This window comes from Artemia sp. Qi Xiang Cuo, chromosome 13, assembly GCF_049724085.1.
Source record: "Artemia sp. Qi Xiang Cuo chromosome 13, ASM4972408v1, whole genome shotgun sequence".
NCBI lineage: Eukaryota > Metazoa > Arthropoda > Branchiopoda > Anostraca > Artemiidae > Artemia > Artemia sp. Qi Xiang Cuo.
In genome coordinates, this window is record NC_142806.1 from 68597860 (window position 1) to 68617951 (window position 20092).

General features: G+C 38.0%; 1 protein-coding gene across 2 annotated transcripts in view; it reads right to left on the bottom strand.

Annotated features, from left to right (window-relative positions):
* The window catches only part of LOC148945587 (sphingomyelin phosphodiesterase-like), a 262974-nt gene that overhangs the window by 183103 nt on the left and 59779 nt on the right, over positions 1 to 20092 (bottom strand). For both annotated transcript variants that reach the window (XM_089098599.1, XM_089098600.1), the window contains exon 3: positions 9971 to 10106. In XM_089098599.1, coding sequence (XP_088954725.1) covers positions 9971 to 10106 — 136 coding nt within the window. The remainder of the gene's footprint in view (positions 1 to 9970; positions 10107 to 20092) is intronic.

The following is a 20092-nucleotide window of genomic DNA, read 5'->3' on the forward strand; positions in this document are numbered from 1 at the left end:
TGAAAAGAGCTAGTGCCCATTTTATTAGTCAAAAGTGAATGGAGGGCAACTAACCCCCTACTCACGCCCATAATTTCCCCAAACACATCCAATCAAAATTTTGCGATAGCCAATATGTTCAACGTAGTTGAAAGGTCCGGAAATTATGTCTTTGAAGATAACAACCCCCCCCCCAACACAACTCAGGGTGAGGGTTGTAAGTTATTCCCTGGGGGCATATAAGCTTTATTATACAAATTAAGAAAGTAGGAACTGGAAATAAGGTCTTAGAGGATGAAAACCCCCCACATACCCTCAGGGCAAGGTTTGTAAGTTATGCCCATGGGACATATAAGGTTCTTATAGAAAGTGTTGCCATGGAAACTTCAAAAAGAGCTCATTCAAATGGAAAATTGAAAGGACTTGTGCCCTTTTTAATAGTTGAAAAAGAAGGGAGTGCTACTAACCCTCCTCTCACGCCCACCATATCCCCGAACACATTAAATCAAAATTTTGAGATAGCCATTTTGTTCAATATTGTTGAAAGGTCCGGAAATTATGTCTTTGAGGATGACAAAACACCCAAAGCCAACAGGGCAAAGGTTATAACTTATGCCCTGGGGGCATACAAGGTTTTTATAGAAAGTTTTCTTGTGGAAACCTCAAAAAGGGCTCATTCAACTGGGAATTGAGGGGGCTAGTGCCTTTATTAATAGTCCAAAGCGATCAGAGGACGAATGCCACCCCCCCCCCCCGCCCATCATTTCACAACACATTTCTGATCAACATTTTGATATAGCCATTTTGTTGAACGTAGTTGATGGGTCCGGAAATTATAGGTTCAGGTATGACACCCCCCCCCCCCCTCCCACAGCCCTCTTGGCTAAGGGTGTAAGTTATACCTTGGGGAAGATAAGGTTTTTGCGGATAGCTTTGTCAGAAAAACTTCAAAAATTGCTCATTCGATTAGAAATTGAGACGGCTTATTGCCCTTTTTAATCGTCGAAAGTAATCGGGGGGAGTATTGGCCCCCCCCACGCCCATCATTTCCCCAAACATTTCTGATCAACATTTTGATATGGTCATATCTTTCAACGTAATTGAAAGGTCAGACAATTATGTCTTTGAGGATGACAACCCCCCCCCCATAGGCCTCAGGACAAGGGTTGTAAGTTGTACCCTTGGGGCATAAAAGGGTTTTATAGAAAGTATTATCGTAGAAGCTTCAAGAAGAGCTCATTCGATTGGAAATTGAGAGGACTAGTGTTTTTTTTAAGTCGAAAGTGATCAGAGGGCAAATGACCCCCCCCCCCCACGCACATCATTTCCCAAAACACGTCCAATCAAAATTTTTAGATAGTCATTTTGTTCAACGCATTTGGAAAAGTTTGTAAAATATGTCTTCGAAGATAAAAAAAAATCCCCCCTGCTCTCAGGACAAGGGTTGGAAGTAATGCCCTGGGGGCATATAAGGTATTTATAGAAAGCGTATTCATTTAAACTTCGGTCGAGTCTCATTGGATTGGTAATCAGACGCTCTATTGCTCTTTTTAAGATATTAATTAAAAAAAAAATTCCACAAAATAAGTTTTTCAAAGAAAAGTAAAGAACTCCATTAAACAAAAAATGAGCAAAAATAAAATCAAATAATCTACCAAGCGTGAAACTACCACAAATCAGCATCGCTAAATAAATGAAACTCCAAAAGAACAGAAATCAGATGCAACGCGGTAGCGTTGCCTATAGTAAAGGCCATACGGCTCCAATGTTTTATTTTTTTTTTCCAGAGGCACTTTATATGGAAAGGGTCGTCGTAGAAGCTTCAAAGGGGGCTCATTCGATTGGAAATTGACAGTTCTAGTGCCCTTTTTAATAGTCGAAAATTATTGGAGGGCAACAAGCCCCCCCCCCCGCCCCTCATTCCCCCAAACACATCCAATCAACATTTTGAGATAGCCATTTTGTTCAGCGTAGTTGATTTCCACATAGAAAATATAAATTTGAGGAGGACAATCCCCCACAACCCTCAGGGCAAGGGTTTTAAGCTATGCCCTTGGGGCATAAAAGGTTTTTATAGAAAGTGTTGTCGTAGAAACTTCAAAACAGGCTCATTCGATTGGAAATTAAAGAGCTACTGCCCTTTTTAATAGTCGAAAGTTATTGGAGTGAATCTAGTCCCCCCCCACGCCCATCATTTCCCCAAACACATCCAATCAAAATTTTCAGATAGCCCTTTTGTTCAGCCTAGTTGATTTCCAGATAGAAAATATATTTTTGAGGAGGACACTCCCCACACAACCCTCAAAGCAAGGGTTTTAAATTATGCCCTGGGGGCATATAAGGTTTTTATAGAAGGCGTTGTCGTAGAAACTTCAAAACAGGCTCATTCGATTGGAAATTAAAGGGCTAGTGCCCTTTTTAATAGTCGAAAATGATTGGAGGGCAACTAGCCCCCCCCCCACACCCATCATTCTCCCAAACACATCCAATCAAATTTTGAGATAGCCATTTTCTTCAGTGTAGTTGATTTCCACATAGAAAATATATTTTTGAGGAGGATACACCCCCACAACCCTCAGGGCAAGGGTTTTAAGTTATGCCCTGGGGGCATATAAGGTTTTTATAGAAGGCATTGTCGTAGAAAATTCAAAACATGCTCATTCAATTGGAAATTAAAGGGCTAGTGCCCTTTCTAATAGTCGAAAGTGATTCGAGTGTAACTAGCCCCCTCCCCCCCACGCCCATCATTTTCCCAAACACATCCAATCAAAATTTTCAAATAGCCATTTTGTTCAGCGTAGTTGTTTTCCAGATAGAAAATATGTTTTTGAGGAGGACACACCCCCACAACCCTCAGGGCAAGGGTTTTAAGATATACCCTGGGGGCAAATAAGGTTTTTATAGAAGGCGTTGTCGTAGAAACTTCAAAAAAGGCTCAAACGATTGGAAATTCAAAGGGATAGTGACCTTTTTAATAGTCGAAAGTGATTGGAGGGTAGCTAGCCCCCAACCCCCACGCCCCTCATTCCCCCAAACACATCCAAACAAAATTTTGAGATAGCCATTTTGTTCAGCGTAGGTGATTTTCAGATAGAAAAACATGTTTTTGAGGAGGACAATCCCCCACAACCCTCAGGGCCAGGGTTTTAAGTTATGCCCTGGGGCATATAAGGTTTTTATAGAAGGCGTTGTCGTAGAAACTTCACAACAGGCTCATTCGATTGGAAATTAAAGGGCTAATGCCCTTTCTAATAGTCGAAAGTGATTGAAGTGTAACTAGCCCCCTTCCCCCCACGCCCATATTTCCCCAAACAAATCCAATCAAAATTTTCAGATAGCCATTTTGTTCAGCGTAGTTGATTTCCGGATAGAAAATATGTTTTTGAGGACGACACTCCCCCACAACCTTCAGGGCAAGGGTTTTAAGCTATGCCCTGGGGGCATATATGGTTTTTATAGAAGGCGTTGTCGTAGAAACTTTAAAAAAGGCTCATTTGATTGGAAATTCAAAGGGATAGTGCCCTTTTAAATAGTTGAAAGTGACTGGAGGGCAACTAGCTCCCCCCCACGTCCATCATTCCCCCGAACACATCCAATCAAAATGTTGAGATAGCCATTTTGTTCAGCGTAATTGATTTTCAGATAGAAAACATGTTTTTGAAGAGGACAATCCCCCAAAACCCTCAGGGCAAGAGTTTTATGTTATGCCCTGGGGGCATATAAGGTTTTTATAGAAGGCGTTAATATGAAGGATTCTCTGAATCCTTCATATTATTTCTTATTCAAGGGATGCTCGTATAAACTTTAGAGAGGGCTCATTTGATTGAAATTGAAAGTTGTTGTTCACTTTTTAAGAGTCAAAAGAGATTGAAGGGTAACTAGCCCCTCTCCCTCCTCCACGCCCGAAATGCATCAGATGAAAATTTTGAGATAGACATTTTGTTAAAATGGTTCAAAGTTCTGATAACAAAAAAACTCCGGTGTCGACACAGCCCACCAGGGCCCAGGGGTAGGCGTTGTAAGTTATGCCCTGGGGCATAACTTATTAAGGGGGGCTTATAACTTATGGAAAGGGGTTTGGTATAGGAAGAACACATAGGAAATCTATTATAATGGTCCAATTATAAGGTTAAAATATATACTCTGTGATAGATGCAAAATTGCTTTGGCACACAAATTCCTATTAAGGTTAATTCCAAACAGTCGTGATCCCTTTGTGTCAGCAAGTGAAATGGTCTAAACCCCCTTATTGGAGCTATTTTTTCAATCTATTCATGGTTGTCAATCGCTGTCCACAAGTTATGCAAGCTGTCTATTGTTCATATATAAGGTTTTTATCAAAGAGATAATCGTATAGACTTTGAAAAAAAGCCTCATTCGATTTAAATTGAAAGTTCTAGATCCGTTTTTTAAAGTCAAGAATAATCAGACAGTAAGCACCCCCCCCATGCCATAAAAACTTGAAACTTTTTGCTATAAAAACGAACAAAAATTAATTAAAAAAAAACTTTCCGAAAAATAAGTTTTTCAAAGAAAAGTAAAGGCCATTTTAAACTTAACCTCACGAGATACAAATACCTTTTAAAATTCTAACTCAAAACGACAAGAAATTACTATTAAAGAATAAATGAAAACAAAAACGAAAAGAAATTAAATAAACAATCATAGAAAAAAACATACAACAAGTAATAATTTAAATGAATAAATAAATCTTAAAGCGAGTAATGCTTAGATTGAATATGAAAATCAAGCTTAAAACGAAAACAAATATGTTGCTATTAAAGTATAAATGAAACTTAAAACGAACAAAAATTAAATAAACAATCAATGCAAAAAAACATACAATATATATTAATGTAAATGAATAAATAAATCTTAAAACGAATGAAACTTAAATTGAATATGCAAATCAAGTTTGAATCGAATAAAAATAACTACAAACAAGAGTTTGGGTATCGTCTCACTGCAGAAGATTAAAACCTACTGCGTCATTGGCGCTTATTGGCATCAAATATTCAGTTTAATTTATTAGTTCTTTTCAAGATTGGTCCAGACAAATATAGTTTCACTACAAGCAAAATTTGGATACTGCCCCCTTCTTTAACTGTAAAAACCTAAAGCCTTCTGTGTCATTGGTGCTTCACTGAAAACGAATTACTCGTATATTACAAACTTATTATTTTCCAGTTCTTACAACATTGAAAATGAAAATAAAAATTACTGTGAAAAAAAATCTTGAACTGATGGATTTTTCAACAATTAATATCATTATATATCTAATATTCAATTTGATTTTGTTTATACTTTCCAAGACTGTTCAAGACTCATATAGTTTTGCAATTTTTTTAAACTCTGCCATTTTTTGCAACTAATCGTGTTAGTTTGTTATGAAAACATTCTATGGCTTCTAGGCATTTCTATTTGAGCGGAAAACTGCACCTTAAACTTTGTGGAACATACATTTTCTTGCATGAAACACCAAAATATAATAAAATGTCAAGTTTCGGAATGTTCCACCACTCGCAAGCAAGTGCCATTGGTATTTTTGAATCCGCATGGTCAATTTAGGGGGTGGAGGGTAGGCTAATTCTCGTAGCAGCCCCATTCCGTCGTGGTATGGTTCACATTTTCAACACCTGGCGTCCAGACTATTATAAATCTACCAAGCATACAACTACCCCGAATCAGTATCAATAAATAAATGAAACCCAAAACGAACAAAAATTAAAATAAATATTAGAGTCAAACTCAAAACGAGCATAAATTGATGTGAGTAGGGTTGAAAACCCCTATGCTTTCTAAAAGACAGAGTATAATTTGTACTTTACTGAAAAAAATTCAAATGAGTTTACTGAAAAAAAAATTTGCATTGTCAGTTTAATATATATATATGCTGATATTTATTCCCTAAAATCTTAATTAAATTTTGATTTCTTAAAGTTACAAAAGTGAAAATATTTCAAAGAATTGTTTTAAGTAAAGCGCCAATGACGCGGTAGGTTTTAAGCTTCTGCAGTGAGACGATACCCAAACTCTTGTTTGTAGTTATTTTAAGCTAAACTTCTAGAACTTTTTAATAGTCAAAAGTGATTTGAGGGCAACTAACCCCCATTTCACGCCCATCTTTTCCCAAACCCATCCAATCAAAAATTTTAGATAGCCATTTTATTCAACGCAGTTGAATCTTTTGGAAATTAGGTCCTTAAGGATGAAAACCCACCCCCTCCACAACCCTCAGGGCAAGGGTTTTAAGTTATGCCCTTGGAGCATTTAAGGTTTTGATTGAAATTGATGTTGTAAAAACATCCAAAAGGGCTCATTCGATTGAAAATTTAAAGGGCTATTGCCCTTTTAATAGTTGAAAGTGATTGAAGGGCAACTTACCTCCCTCTCACGCCAACCATTTCCCCAAACACATCCAATCAAAATTTTGAGATATCCATTTGTTCAACGTATTCGAAAGTTCTGGAAATAAGGTCTTTTACGATGATAGCCCCATCAGAGCTTTCAGTGCAAGGGTTGTAAGCTATGTCTTGGGGCCATATAAGGTTTATATAGAAAGGTGTTGTAGAAAATTCAAAAAGGGCTCATTGGATCGGAAATTTAAACTGCCCTTTTTAATAGTCGAAAGTGAATGGAGAGTAATTAACCCATCTCTCACGCCCACCATTACGCCAAAAACATTCAATTAGAGTTTTAGAGATGGCCATTTTGTTCAACGTAGTAAAAAGTTCTGGAAATTAGGCATTTAAGGATGAGAAGCCCACCAGAGTCCCCGTTGCGAACGTTCTAAGTTATGTCCTGTGGGCATATAAGGTTTTTAATGATAGAGTTGTCGGCAAAACTTCAAAAGGGGCTCATTCAATTGGAAATTGAGAGGGCTAGTGCCCTTTTTAATAGTTGAAGGTGATTGGACGGTAACTAACCCCTCTCTCGTGCCCACCATTCCCCCAAACACATCCAATCAAAATTTTCAGATGGCCATTTTGTTCAACGTAGTAAAAAGGTAAAAACTTCTAGAAATTAGGTCTGTGAGGATGACAAACCCCCCCCCCCCAGCCCTCAGGGCGAGGGTCCCTGGGGGCATATAAGGTTTTTATTGAAAGCATTGTCATAAAAACTTAAAAAGGGCTCATTTAATCGGAAATTGAAAGGGCTAGTGCCTTTTTTAATAGTTGAAAGCTATTGGAGAAAGACTAACGCCCCTCTCACGCCCACCATATTCCCAGACACACCCAATCAAAATTTTGAGATAGCCATTTGGTTTAACGCAGTTGAAAGTTCTGGAAATTAGGTCTTAGAGGATGACAACCACCCTCACAGGCCTTAGGGTAAGGGTTGTAATTTATGCGTTGGGGGCATATAAGCTGTTTATAGGAAGTGTTGTCGTAAAAACTCAAAAAGGGCTCATTCAATTGGAAATCGAAAGGGCTGATGCCCTTTTTAATAGTCGAAAATGATTAGAGGAAAACTAATCCCCCTCCCACGCCCACCCTCCTATTTGACTTTATGTTTAGAAACTAAATGTTTCCATAAGATTAGATCAAACTTTTGGGGCTACTACTGCTCTTAAAATTTAACCAAATAAAAATAGCGCAAGTTTACCCAAGCTATCAAAGAAAGTAAACAGATTTTTTTTTTGCGAAAGGTATCAAGTTTTCCATTTCAGGTCAACTAGACGAGGTATGAAACTAAATTAAACACTTCTATTTGTGTCCAGATTTTTAAGAGGGCGTATGTTGTTAAAAATTGCTGAAAATTTTTTTCCAGCATACAAATAGCAGGCCAAACTATAAATCTTTAAAAAAACGAAAAGATTTAAAGTATTATTTACTTTTTCTCTGAAAAGACTATGTCAATATAAAACGAACAGAAATTAATTAAAAAAAACTTTTTCCACAAAATCAGTTTTTCAAAGAAAAGTAAAGAACTCCATTAAACAAAAAATTAGCAAAATCCTCGGAAAATTTCACCTTCATACCATCATAGGTTTTGAATTTTGAGCTGCCCAAAAGATACTGTGTGTATTTATTTAATGCTGTTTCTACGGTTACTGTAACTAAGGATACTAATGGCATTAAGTTGAAACTTTTAGAGAAGGTTTAGGAGAAGTTTCAATTCAGCGAAAGACCTATATGCATGCAGGTATTAAAAGGGCATATAAGAACTATAGGGCATTTTGAAAAAAATGGTTGTGTCAAATTTTTGATCAAATACATTTGGGGAAATAATGCCAGAACGGGGGGGGGGCTAGTCGCCTTCCGATGACTTTTGATTCGTAAAAAAAAACTAAAACTTTAAATTTCCAGTCAAATGAGCCTCCTTCAAATATTATGTGGCCACCTCCTCCATAAGAATCCTATTTACCCTTAGGGCATAGCTTTCAACCCTTGTCTAGGCTTGGGGGGGGGGGGGGTTCAACCCCAAAGAAATCTTTATATGATCTTTGGACTATTTTGAACAAAATGGATGTCTCAAAATTTTGATCAGATGCATTATCCTTCTCCAAAGTTTATCCACCCACCCCTTCAATAAAAACCATGCATATCCCGGGGCACAACTTAAAACCCTTTCCCCCGGGTTTTAGGGGGCTTTGTCAACCCTGGAGGCATTGTTATATGATCTTTGGACCATTTGGAACAAAATTGCTGTCTTGAAATTTTGATCAGATACATTTAGGAAAACGATGGCTTGGGGGGGGGGGGTTTGTTGCCCTCCAATCACCTTTGACTCTTAGAAAGGGAACTTAAGCTTTCAATTTTCAATCAAATGAGCCTCCATCAAAGTTCATAAAACTACCCCTTCTATTAAAACCTCATAGACCCCGGGTTACAACTTACAACCCATGCCCTGGGTTCTGCAGGGCCTTTTCAGCCCTAGAGGCATTGTTATATGATCTTAGGACAATTTTGAACAAAATGACTATCTCTAATTTCGATCAGCAGCATCTGGAGAAAAGAGGGCTTGGGGGATCTACTTAACCTCTGATTATTTTTGGTTTTTAAAACGGGAACTAGAAATTTCAATTTCCAATCAAATTAGCCTCTTCCAAGGTTTATACGACCACGCCTTCTATAAAATATTATATGCCCCCAATCTCTTGGGGGCTCTGTCAGCTCCAGAGGCATTGTTATGTAATACTTGGACTATTTTAAACAATATGGCTATCTGAAAATTTTTATCAGAAGCATTTGGGGAAAAGAGGTGGAGGAGGGGAGGGGGGTTAGTTGCCTCTGATCAATTTTAAAAATTACAAAAGGAAATAGAACTTTCAATATCAAATCAAATAAGCCTCCTCCAAAGCTTAAACCACCATCCGTTCCATAAAAACCTTATATGCCCCTAAGGCATAGCTTGAAACCCTTCCCTTTGGGCTCTAAGGGGGGGGGGGGGGGCTGTGTTAGCCCCTGAGTTTTCGTGATCTGGTCTTTGGCCAATTTTGAACATTATGGCCATCTAAAAATTTTGATCAGATGCATTTTGGAAAAAGAGGACGGGGGTACTCATCACCTTTGACTCCTAAAAAGGGCACTTGAACTTCTTATTGTCAATTGAAATGGCTCCCACCAAAGTTTATACGACTATCCCTTCCATTGAAGATTACAATCTGGCCTCTGATAGACATTTACATAGAAAACTTAGTTTATGGTTTTTAAATGGAATATTTTCTATTATATATTCTTCTTTTTTTTAATTCCTTTAATGATGAACAAGACTGAGACTGTCAACAGTATCGGCACACCATTTTCTACCTACCATTTTAAGGACAATCTAATAGGTAAACTCAGAGAGGCAATCTAAGACAATCTAAGGACAATTAATAGTAAAAGCAAACACGCTCTTCCAAATACTATTTTCATGTACAAATGTCCCACTTTTTGTAAGATCTGAGGAGGTTTTTTTTAAATTGGTTAATGTTTTTTCCATAGTTATTCGCGCATAATCAGAGCTATAACCTCTAACTATTTAAACCAAGCTTGTTTTCACTCACATTCTCCATACTATTAACAAAAAGGGTAACAGCAGCGTTGCAGGTTGCGCAGATTAAGAATCCTTTGTCATCATTATCGACTTCAAGTTTTGAATATCCATGGCTTTTTGAGAATTTTAGGCGGTCCAGGAAATTGCTAAAAAAGATCAAATTTGTATTCAAAAAATATTAGTTGAAAAAGCGTCCATTGTCTTCAATACCATTTGCAGGGGATAGTATCGATATAACTCACTTAACCCTATGATAATTTAGCTATTTGAAAAAAAATTACAAAATTTATTTTTAGTGAAATTCACAATTAGTACAGGCAAATGGAGGTTTGACCCGAAACAAATTGCAACAGAAATGATTCTTACACCATCTTGTAGCGAAAAAAAAACTGAACAACATATCCATTTTCGCATATTCTGAGTCGACGCAAAATAACCGTTTTTTGGCTTTTAATGCGATTTTTTTTTACGTTTTCCGAAAAAAAAATGTAATTTTAGTATCCGACCGTTTTTCTTGAAATGAAGTATGATTCTGATGCAGAATGACAAGCTGAGACAGAAAATGAAGTCAGATTGGGTGTCTGGTGCAAAACAAAAAGTTTCACTATCATCAATATGCGTTGCGATAATTTTTGTAAAGACAATCAATCGGCACTTGTTATTCAACAAATGATCGGTTGTTCGTAAAAATACCTGAGCTAGGCACTAGTATAAGACACTTCGAAGGCTACGTAATGCAATAAAAATGAAAATCGTCACATTCATCACTCGGTGTTTTAATGATTTCAAAGTTTATTCCCAAGATTTGACTGAGAAATTAATTAGACGAAGTCCTCCCAATTTACTCCCGTCGTAACCTTTGACCAACCCTTGTGGTGGAAAGCCATGAAAATGGTCGAAGCGGCTTCACCAGGACGTGCACTTTCAAGTCATCCTGAAAATTGGCGGATTCCATACCATGATGAGTTTTCTTGGAGCAATGGGTTACATCATGGATGGGTATGGACTCAGAGAGATTCTTGAACACGTGTATGCGCCCAATACTGTTCCCCACCTTCTCAGCGGAAAAGCGATCACTAGAGTAGTACGTGGACATTTACTTATTGACGCTGCGCTACACGCCATTCTGCTTTCTGAGGTTTTTGCCGACAACCAAGCTAGTGTTGATGAGCCAAGACTACAATCCGAAGAAACTGTGGAACTCAGAAACCTATACGAGAAACTGATGAATAAGGAAGTAGTTGCTGAGGTTGCAGAAGGCAATCCTTCCTTAGAAAAAATACAAGAATTCATCATCAGCAAGGGAAAAGAACTGCTCCAGTGTCGAACATGAAAGCTTTGGTTCCAGTATTTGGACATGGTTGCGATTCTACGAAACTTTGTAAAAGGAGAACGAACTGGGTCATGGGAGCTCCATTTGAAGTCTACCTCAGACAAATTACCTTACCTGACGGCTGCAGGACACAACCACTATACGAAATCATGCCATCTTTACCTCCAGCGAATAGACAAGCTCCAAGATACCCATCCTACGGTCTACCAGGCTTTCCAGAGTGGCATGCATGTAGTAAGACGATCTGATAGATTCTGGGCTGGACTCTCCACAGATCTTGTCATTGAACAGGAGCTTATGCGCTCTCTTAAAACCTCTGGTGGCCTTACCAACGGCAGCAGCATGACAGAGGCTCAGAGGTCCTTATGGGTTTTGTCACGACCAGTCTGCTCTACAGTAAGCCTTCTGATGGAACGTATCTCACAAATTCTGTACGTTACAAGCGATCAGCACAAGGAGATGTCAGAGCCGATGCAACTGAGAGACTGCAAAGATACGCAGACGATTATCGAGTTTCTGGAAAGGGGTTCACCATTGGAGGGAGATGTTCAGTTAAGAAGCATAGCAAATGGTCTAACTGCCTATCAGTCTGCCAACGTTGATTTTGCCAAAGATGTTGGCCTAAAAGTCATTGACGCCTTGTCTGGACAGCGGGTCTCTGAATTTGTGTTTCGACGAAAAAAACTGGAAATCCAGATGACCACCAAGCAAAGTCAAAGCGGAGACTGAAAACGAATAGACCCGACTCTTCTTTTTCAGAGGTTTATCATAATCGCGAAAAGGATCAATCTTACGGAAACTGAGTACTTTCATCACGAACTGTGTTCCTACCCAGCATCACTTTTTGACAACTCCTGCATGCTCCGGACTGCGAACAAACCAGAACTTGCGAAGGCCATAGCCCAGGCGTGCAACCTTGAGTTGAATTCATTTCCCCGCCTCGAAGGCACTCGATATATCCGAGACGGAGGAGCTCCGCTGCACAGGATTCCATGGACAAAAAATGAAAGATACCTGGAGATTCTAGACCACTATGCAACTTACGTGACTGGAAAGTATCCTTCTGCCACTATCGTTTTCGACGGCTACGATGGTGGGGCTTCCATAAAAGATATGGCTCACTCGCAGAGGAGTCGTACAGTTGGCCGTGAGATCTTCTTCACAGCAGATATGCAGCTCAAGGTGAAGAAAGAAGAGTTCTTATCTTGCAAGAAAAACAAAGCCAGGTTTATCTGCGCTTTGGCTGGTCATCTCCGTGCAAAGGGTGTCTCTGTCTCCCAGGCATCAGGTGACGATTGTGGAAGCTGCTGTTGCCTCTTCACGGTATCACGACACTGCTGTAGTTGGGGACGACACCGATCTATTGGTTCTCTTATGCTACCACTGTGACTTGTCAAGCAACAAACTATTCTTCGCATCTGAGCCAAAGTCGAATAAAGCTCCCCGAATATGGGACATACACACCCTGAAAGAGAAGCTGGGACAAGATACTTGTCATCTGATCCTTTTTGCTCACGCCCTGTTAGGCTGTGACTCTACTTCGCGAATCCACGGTGTGGGAAACGGTCTTGCACTCAAGAGGCTGATAGAAGACCATGATTTCCGAACATCAGCTGCAGTGTTCATGCAGAATTCCACTTCGAAGGAGGAAATCAAGACCGCTGGTGAAGACGCCCTGCTGATCATATACGGTTCGTCGAAAGGAGGGAACTTGAACAAATTCCGCAGAGAAGTTTTTGAAAAGAAAGTGACAACGGAAAACTCTTTTGTTCACCCAGAATATCTGCCAACAACTCCTGATGCAGCCAAGTGTCATATCTATAGAGTTTTTTTTTTATAAATTTAAGGTATTGACCGGGGAGCCGGATCTGGAACTGAAAGCCGAGGACTGGGGATGGAAGAATAAAGATGACTTCTTGTACCCATTAAAAACTGACCACCCACCAGCCCTGCGTATGCTCCTAAAGATCGTGAAGTGCTCCTGTCGTGTACAGTGTAGTTCAGCGAGGTGTAGCTGCTTTAAAAACGGCTTAATTTGTACTTCAGCATGCAGAACCTGCAAGAGAACAATGTGTTCCAACTCCCCGAAAATCGACAGCAACAATGATGAAGAGACCCTAGTAGTTAATCAATTCCAAATGAAGAAGTTACGAAACTAGTCGGACTCTGATTCTCTATTTTGTATTTTCTATAAGATTGATTCTATTTAATAGACTGTGAAGATTAGACGTCATGGGTTGACCCTAAATAGTATACGAAAAGTGTTTTAAGTGTGATTTACGATACTGACCACTGAAAACCAGTTCGGTTTCTAATTCACTTTCCCTAATTATTTTCTAAAAAGATGTAGATCATTCTTTAATGATTAAGATTTTTTTTCTGGTTCAGTGAACAACCTATTTGATTCTACTTTCGGTCTCAGGTCGTGATTCTACTTCAGAACCACAATTCCATTCAAGAAATCGGGCTACAACGAAAATTTGATTTTTTAGGCGAAAAAATACAGTTACTTTTTGTATAGTGCTTCTTACGCTAAATCCGACTTCGTTTTCGGTCTCGCCATGTTATTTTGGGTTAGAATCATACTTCAGTTCAAGAAAAACCGATATCCACGAAAATTACGATTTTTATTCGAATAACGGAAAAAAATAACACTAAAAGCCAAAAAACGGTTATTTTGCTTCGACTCAGACTCTGAGAAAATGGATATGTTGTTCAGTTTTTTTTTCTCTACAAGATGGTGTAAAAATCATTTCTGTTGCAATTTGTTTCGGGTCGACCTCTTTTTGGAGCTCATTTTCCTGTACTAAATGGCCATAAAGAAATTCTTATAACAGATTTCAACTTGAATTGAACCCGCGGTTTTTTAATACCCCCACCCATCCCTATTAATACACAGAAGAATATTGATTTTATAATAAATAAGAAGAAAAGTAATTGTTTTGTAGTTATTGAGGAATAAAATTCGGAATAGAACCTGTATTTATCCAAAGATGATTTTCAACTAGCATTGAATTCAGCATTTATTTTCATTTTTCACTCTTTCGTTTCTTATTTGTTAACTGTTTACCTTTAAATAATTACTAAACATTTATTTCTTTAAACTATTATTATAGCAGGGAAAACAATGAACTGCAAGACATATACCTCAAGCAATCTTGGCAATTACTTAACTTTAGTAAAACATAATTAAGAAACAGTTTATCAAATAGTTCGTGATAACGAACTGTAAATAAGGAGAAACCCGACTCAATAGTAACCGAAACTGTAAAAAACGGATACCAATAGATACATAAAAAAAAATTAGATTTTTATGCTGATTTCAAATATATAAGTTTGATCAAGATTAGTAATACCCAACAAAAGTTACGCGCCTGAGAAAATTTGCCTTATTTTCGAAAAAGGGGGAAACACCCCTTAAATTTTTTTTCTTAAAAGTTGTTTTTCTTTCTTTTTCTCAGGGGTGATCGTATCGACCCAGTGGTCCTCCAATATTGCGAGAGGGCTCATTCAAACGGAAATTACAAGTTCTAGTGCCCCTTATAAGTGACCAATAAATGGAGTGCAACTAGGCCCCCTCCCAAGCTCATTTTTTCCCAAAGTCGCACGATACAAATTTTGAGATAGCCATTTTGTTCAGCATGGTCAAAAAACATAACAGCTATGTGGAGGATTACTTAGTTCCCCAAAGTCCCCAGGGGAAAGGCTGCAAGTTATGAACTTTGCCCAATGTTTACATATAGTATTGGTTATTGGAAAGTGTACATACGTTTTCAGGGGGAATTTTTTCTGGTAGTGGGGGGAGGGGGGGGGGTTACGTGGGAGGATCCTTCCATTGAGGAAGTTTTAATAAGGGAAAGGAAATTGAAGTCAAGGGGGTGCCGGATTTCCCAGCATTATTTAAAAAACGATCAGAAATTAAATAAAAAAGCAAGTTTTCAACTGAAAAAAATTTCAACTAAAAACTTTTCGACATCAAAGCTTAAAACGAACAGAAACTATTACATATATGATTGGGTTTGCCCCCTAGTCAATACATTGCTCTTTACACTAAGTTTTTTTTTAGTACTTTCATAAGAGCTATTTATTCTAATTAAAAACCTTTGTGATTAAAGGGTCATTCTTAAATAATTGGAAAAAAATTCGAACTTTAGCGTAAAGGGCGAGGTATGGACTAGGGAGCGAACCCCCTAATATACGTAATAAAAATATACGAATATAGAAGTTCGTCACTTAATTTAATTCGTAATTTACGTATATTTATTACTAATAAAAACGTTAGTAAATAAAATTAAACAACTTTCGAGAAAGCCCTTTAGCAAAAAAAAAAAAAAAATTATATACAAATTTCGTTTTAATTATTCATGTACGGTGAGCCAAAATCAAAACCTGTATTAATTCAAAAACGTTCAGAAATTAAATAAAAAAACAGGTTTTTTTTAACTGAAAGTAAGGGGCGACATTAAAACTTAAAAATAACAGAAATTATTCCATAAATGAAAGGGGCTAACCCCTCCTCAAATCCTCGCTCTTAACGCTAAAGTTTGATTCTTTCTCACAACTCTGTTTTTTAAAACAATAAAAAACTTGAGCGTAAAGAGCGAGGCGTTGAAGAGGGGACAGCCCCTTTCATATACGGAATAATTTCTTTTCGTTTCAAGTTTTAACGTAGTTCCTTACTTTCAATTAAAATAAACTTGTTTTTTTTATTTAATTTTTATCATAGGCATCACTCCCTCACTAAAGAGCAAAGTGGGCACATTGTGTTCCTTTTCTGTGTGTTTTTCTTCTGAGTACCGAGGCACTTGGTACAAAATTGGTTGTCGTAGAAACTTCAAAAGGAACTCGATTGGAATTTGAAAGTTCTAGCGCCCTTTTTAATAGTCAAAAGGAGTGGGAGGGAAACAGCTCCCCATCCCAAAAACCCACTATTTACCAAAAATATCCAATCAATATTTTGAAATATTTATTCTGTTCAGCATAGTTGAAATATCCGTTAATTATGCCTTTGAGGGGTTGGGGGATGCAGGGTGGAGCACATCCCTCCAGAGCCCACAGAGAAAGGGCTATAATCTATGCTAGTTACCAATTGTTTAGATAAAATGTTCTTAGGGAAGGGGTGCTCGTATAAACTTTGGAATGGGCTCATTTGATTGGAAGTCTAGTGGCATTTACAGAGGTTCCAGTGCCATTTTTAAAAGTCAAAACTGATTGGAGGGCAAAAAGCCCCCTTCAACCATGCCCATTATTTCCCTAAAAGCATCAAAACAAAATTTAATAATAACCATAGTTTTTTAAGACATAATTTTAAGATACCGTAATAATTTCTTTTGGGATTGCAACCCTCTCCCATAGCCCTCAGAGAAAGGGATTTAAGTAATGCTTGTTACCCATTACTAACACAGAAGATCTTACTGGAACGTGTTGTTGTGTAAACCTCGAAAGTGGCCCATTCAGTTGTAAATCGGAAGTTCTAGTGTCCTTTCTAAGAGTTAAAAGTGGTCGGAAGCAACTACCCACCCCTTCCCCAAGACTTTTTTCCCAAACGGGCATGGTCAAAATTTTGAGACTGTCATTTAGTTCAAAATAGTCCAAAGGTCAATCAGCTTTGTATTTTGAGGTAAGAAAAAAACACAGCCCGCAGGGCGAGGTTTGTAACCTATGCAAGTTGCGCATTGTTAACATACAAGGCATTCATGATCGTGGTGGTCGTATAAAGTTCCAAGGAGACTCAATCAATTTGAAATGGAAAACCCTAGTTCCCTTTTAATGAGTCAAAAGTGTCAGAGGGCAACCAGCTGCCTATATCACCCTTTTCTCCCAAATGTTTCTGATCAAAATGTTGACATAGCCATTTAGTTCAAAAAAGTCGGAGAGTGAAACAACTATGGTTCGAGGGTTGATAATTCCTGCCTCCCTCAGCTCTTGGGGTAATGGCAATAAGTTATACTAGTTGCCCATATTAATATATAAGATTTTTATGGAAAAAGTGATTATTTAAATTCTGGAGGGGCTCATTTGATTAGAAATCAAAGTTATAGTGCCCTTTTTGAGTGTTAAAAGTCATCACAGGGTAAAAGCCACCTCTGACACCTTCTTCCCCCATATGTATCTGATAAAAATTTTGAGATAGCGCCAATTTGTTCAAAAAGATCAAAACTCAAATAACTATAATACAGGGGTTGACGAATCCCCCCAGCCCCTGAGGCATTTGCTGTGACGTATACAAGTTATCTGTTGTTAACATACTGGAGGGTTCTCGCAGAATTTTTGGTCGTATAAATTTTGAAGGGGGCTAAATCGATTGGAAATTTAAAGTTCTAGTTCCTTTTCTAAGTGTCTTTTTTAAGAGTCAAAAGCAATAAGAGTGCAACCACCCCTTCCTCTCTCTCGCTAATCAATTTCCCAAACAAATCCAATCAAAATTCTGAGATAGTCATTTTGTTCAGCACAGTTGAAAAGCATAGTAACTATGTCTTTTGGTTTATACACCGACCAGAGCACTCGGGGCATAGGCTGTAAGCTATGCAATTTGCCCATTTTTTCATTTAGTATTAATCATTGAGAAAGATTGGCACGTTTGACCTTTAATGTAAAAAAATACGAAAGGCATTCAGATGAATCTTTCGGAAAATTTTGAGGAGAATGTTGAACTAAATCAAAACACGTTACGGTATGTACATATGGGTGGTCAAAAAGGTGTAACTCAGGAATAACTGAGGGCATTAATTTGGAATTTCCAGGAAATAGTAAGGGGGATGATCAATTTACAAAAAAAAAAAAAATTTGCACGTTACTACTTCTACTGCTGCTGCTACTATTACAAATAATAAAACTATTATCACTAATACCACTAAAATTGCTGCTTCTGTATTGAGTTCTACCAGAGTTGACGGTATCAAAGTGAAAATTTGAGGAAATCTTGAGTGGAAAGTTGAACTGAATCTAAACGTACTGTTTACTTACATATTGTCAAATGGGTGTATCAACAATATCTGAAAATTGAAATTGATTGGATTGAAAATTGAAAGTTATAGTACCGTTTTTTACATCAATATTAATTGGAGGGCAGCCAACCCCTCACACGCCCATCAATTCCCAAAACACATCTAATAAAAATTCTGAGATGGCCATTTTGTTCAGCACAGGTCCAGTAACTATGTGAATTTGGGTGTCAACCTCTCCCACCCTTCTACAGCCCTTATACTCCCTACTCCCTTGTATCCTTCCGTCTCCCTCATAACCTATAAGTCCTTATGGTCTTGATTATGATGTATTTTTTGGTGTTTTTTTTTTATACTATGTGAAATAGAAATATCACGCTCGATATAAGGACTGTTTTGCTAAAACACAAATTTACAATACTTGGAAAAAAATTCCAATGCAAATTCAGCTGCGCAACACACATATACTATATCATATGGTATTTTCTTGTTTACTATGCATTTTGGTATATCATGTCTATCTAGTATCTAAAGTTGAAATTATAATGACTTAATACCTTGATGTCTGTTGGTTCTTCTTGATCTTAATCATGATTTCGATTATTTTAGAAGCTTCATGTAAAAAGCTGTGAACTGTAATTTTAAATTATTTTAATTTTGAAAGGAGAATAAAATTTATAATGCTTTGACACCCACCAATTCCCTTATAGTGGCCATTCAAAGACTGTATAGTGCTACTTGAGTAGAAAGGGGGGTCCGACTCGTGACGGGGCACCATATATGGGCATAGAGTCCCTAGGGAGAACACGTGGTTAATCAAAGTGGGTCAATGACCTAAGTTTCACGGGTCGATTTATTTGTTGTTGTTGTTGTTTTGGTCAAGTGCATGCTCGGTGCGAATGTTACGATCCAGAAATAGGAAACAGTATTTGTTGTTATTGTTGTTGTTTTGGCCAAGTGCACGCTCGAGGCGAATATTAAGAGTTTCCAGGAATAGGAAACAGCTAGATCACGTGTTTCCAAGAGAATTGTTTCCGGGGCAAAGTTTATTAATATCTTTGGAGTTCGACCAGTAGAATTGTTTCCGGAGTGAAGTTTTTTAATGTCTGACAGATTATGTCATGGCTGATTGATTTGTCAAGAAAGGGGAATTAATTTGTTGTATCTAAGGGGAATTACTGATTCACGAAAGGGTTTCTTAGTAATTGAAATGTGACAGCGCAGGGATGCACAAAACAAAAGGAACACGCAGAAATTACGTTTAGGGGTTATTTGGGCGAAACCGTTTTAGAAATTTTAGGGAATTATTTCGGCAAAACAGTTAGACATTTTAAAAGATGATTTTGGAAGAGGTTTTAGAAGAGAATTTGAGGGTGAAACTCTGTGGTCATTATAATACACAAGTTCCATTTGAACAGTGTCGTGAGTCCCTCTACCCCATTCGCAACGGGTTATGATCCCCCATCCCAACCTCAAAGGACTCCCGCGGCTTACAAAAGTCCCCCGGCACCCAACAGAGCCCCCTGAGCCACGATTTTTTAATAATTTTTTATGGCTTTATTATATCTTTTCATAACAAGTTATTTTCTGAACAAGTTGGAATGATGTATGTCCTCCAGTTTTTACAAATTTTTTTCGCGTAAATAGTTCACTCCACAGGTATTCGACTAGAGAGGCGGAAAATTTTACGGTTGAGTATCGAGACACCACACGTGCAGGTTTCGGGATTCGGTATTTGGCTCCGGCTATTTGGAATGATATCCCAGTTGGCGTTCGGGAAGCTGAACACATTCGGTCGTTTAAAGTAAAAATAAAAAAACATTTATTGGGAGAGGGGAGGTAATTTATTATTATT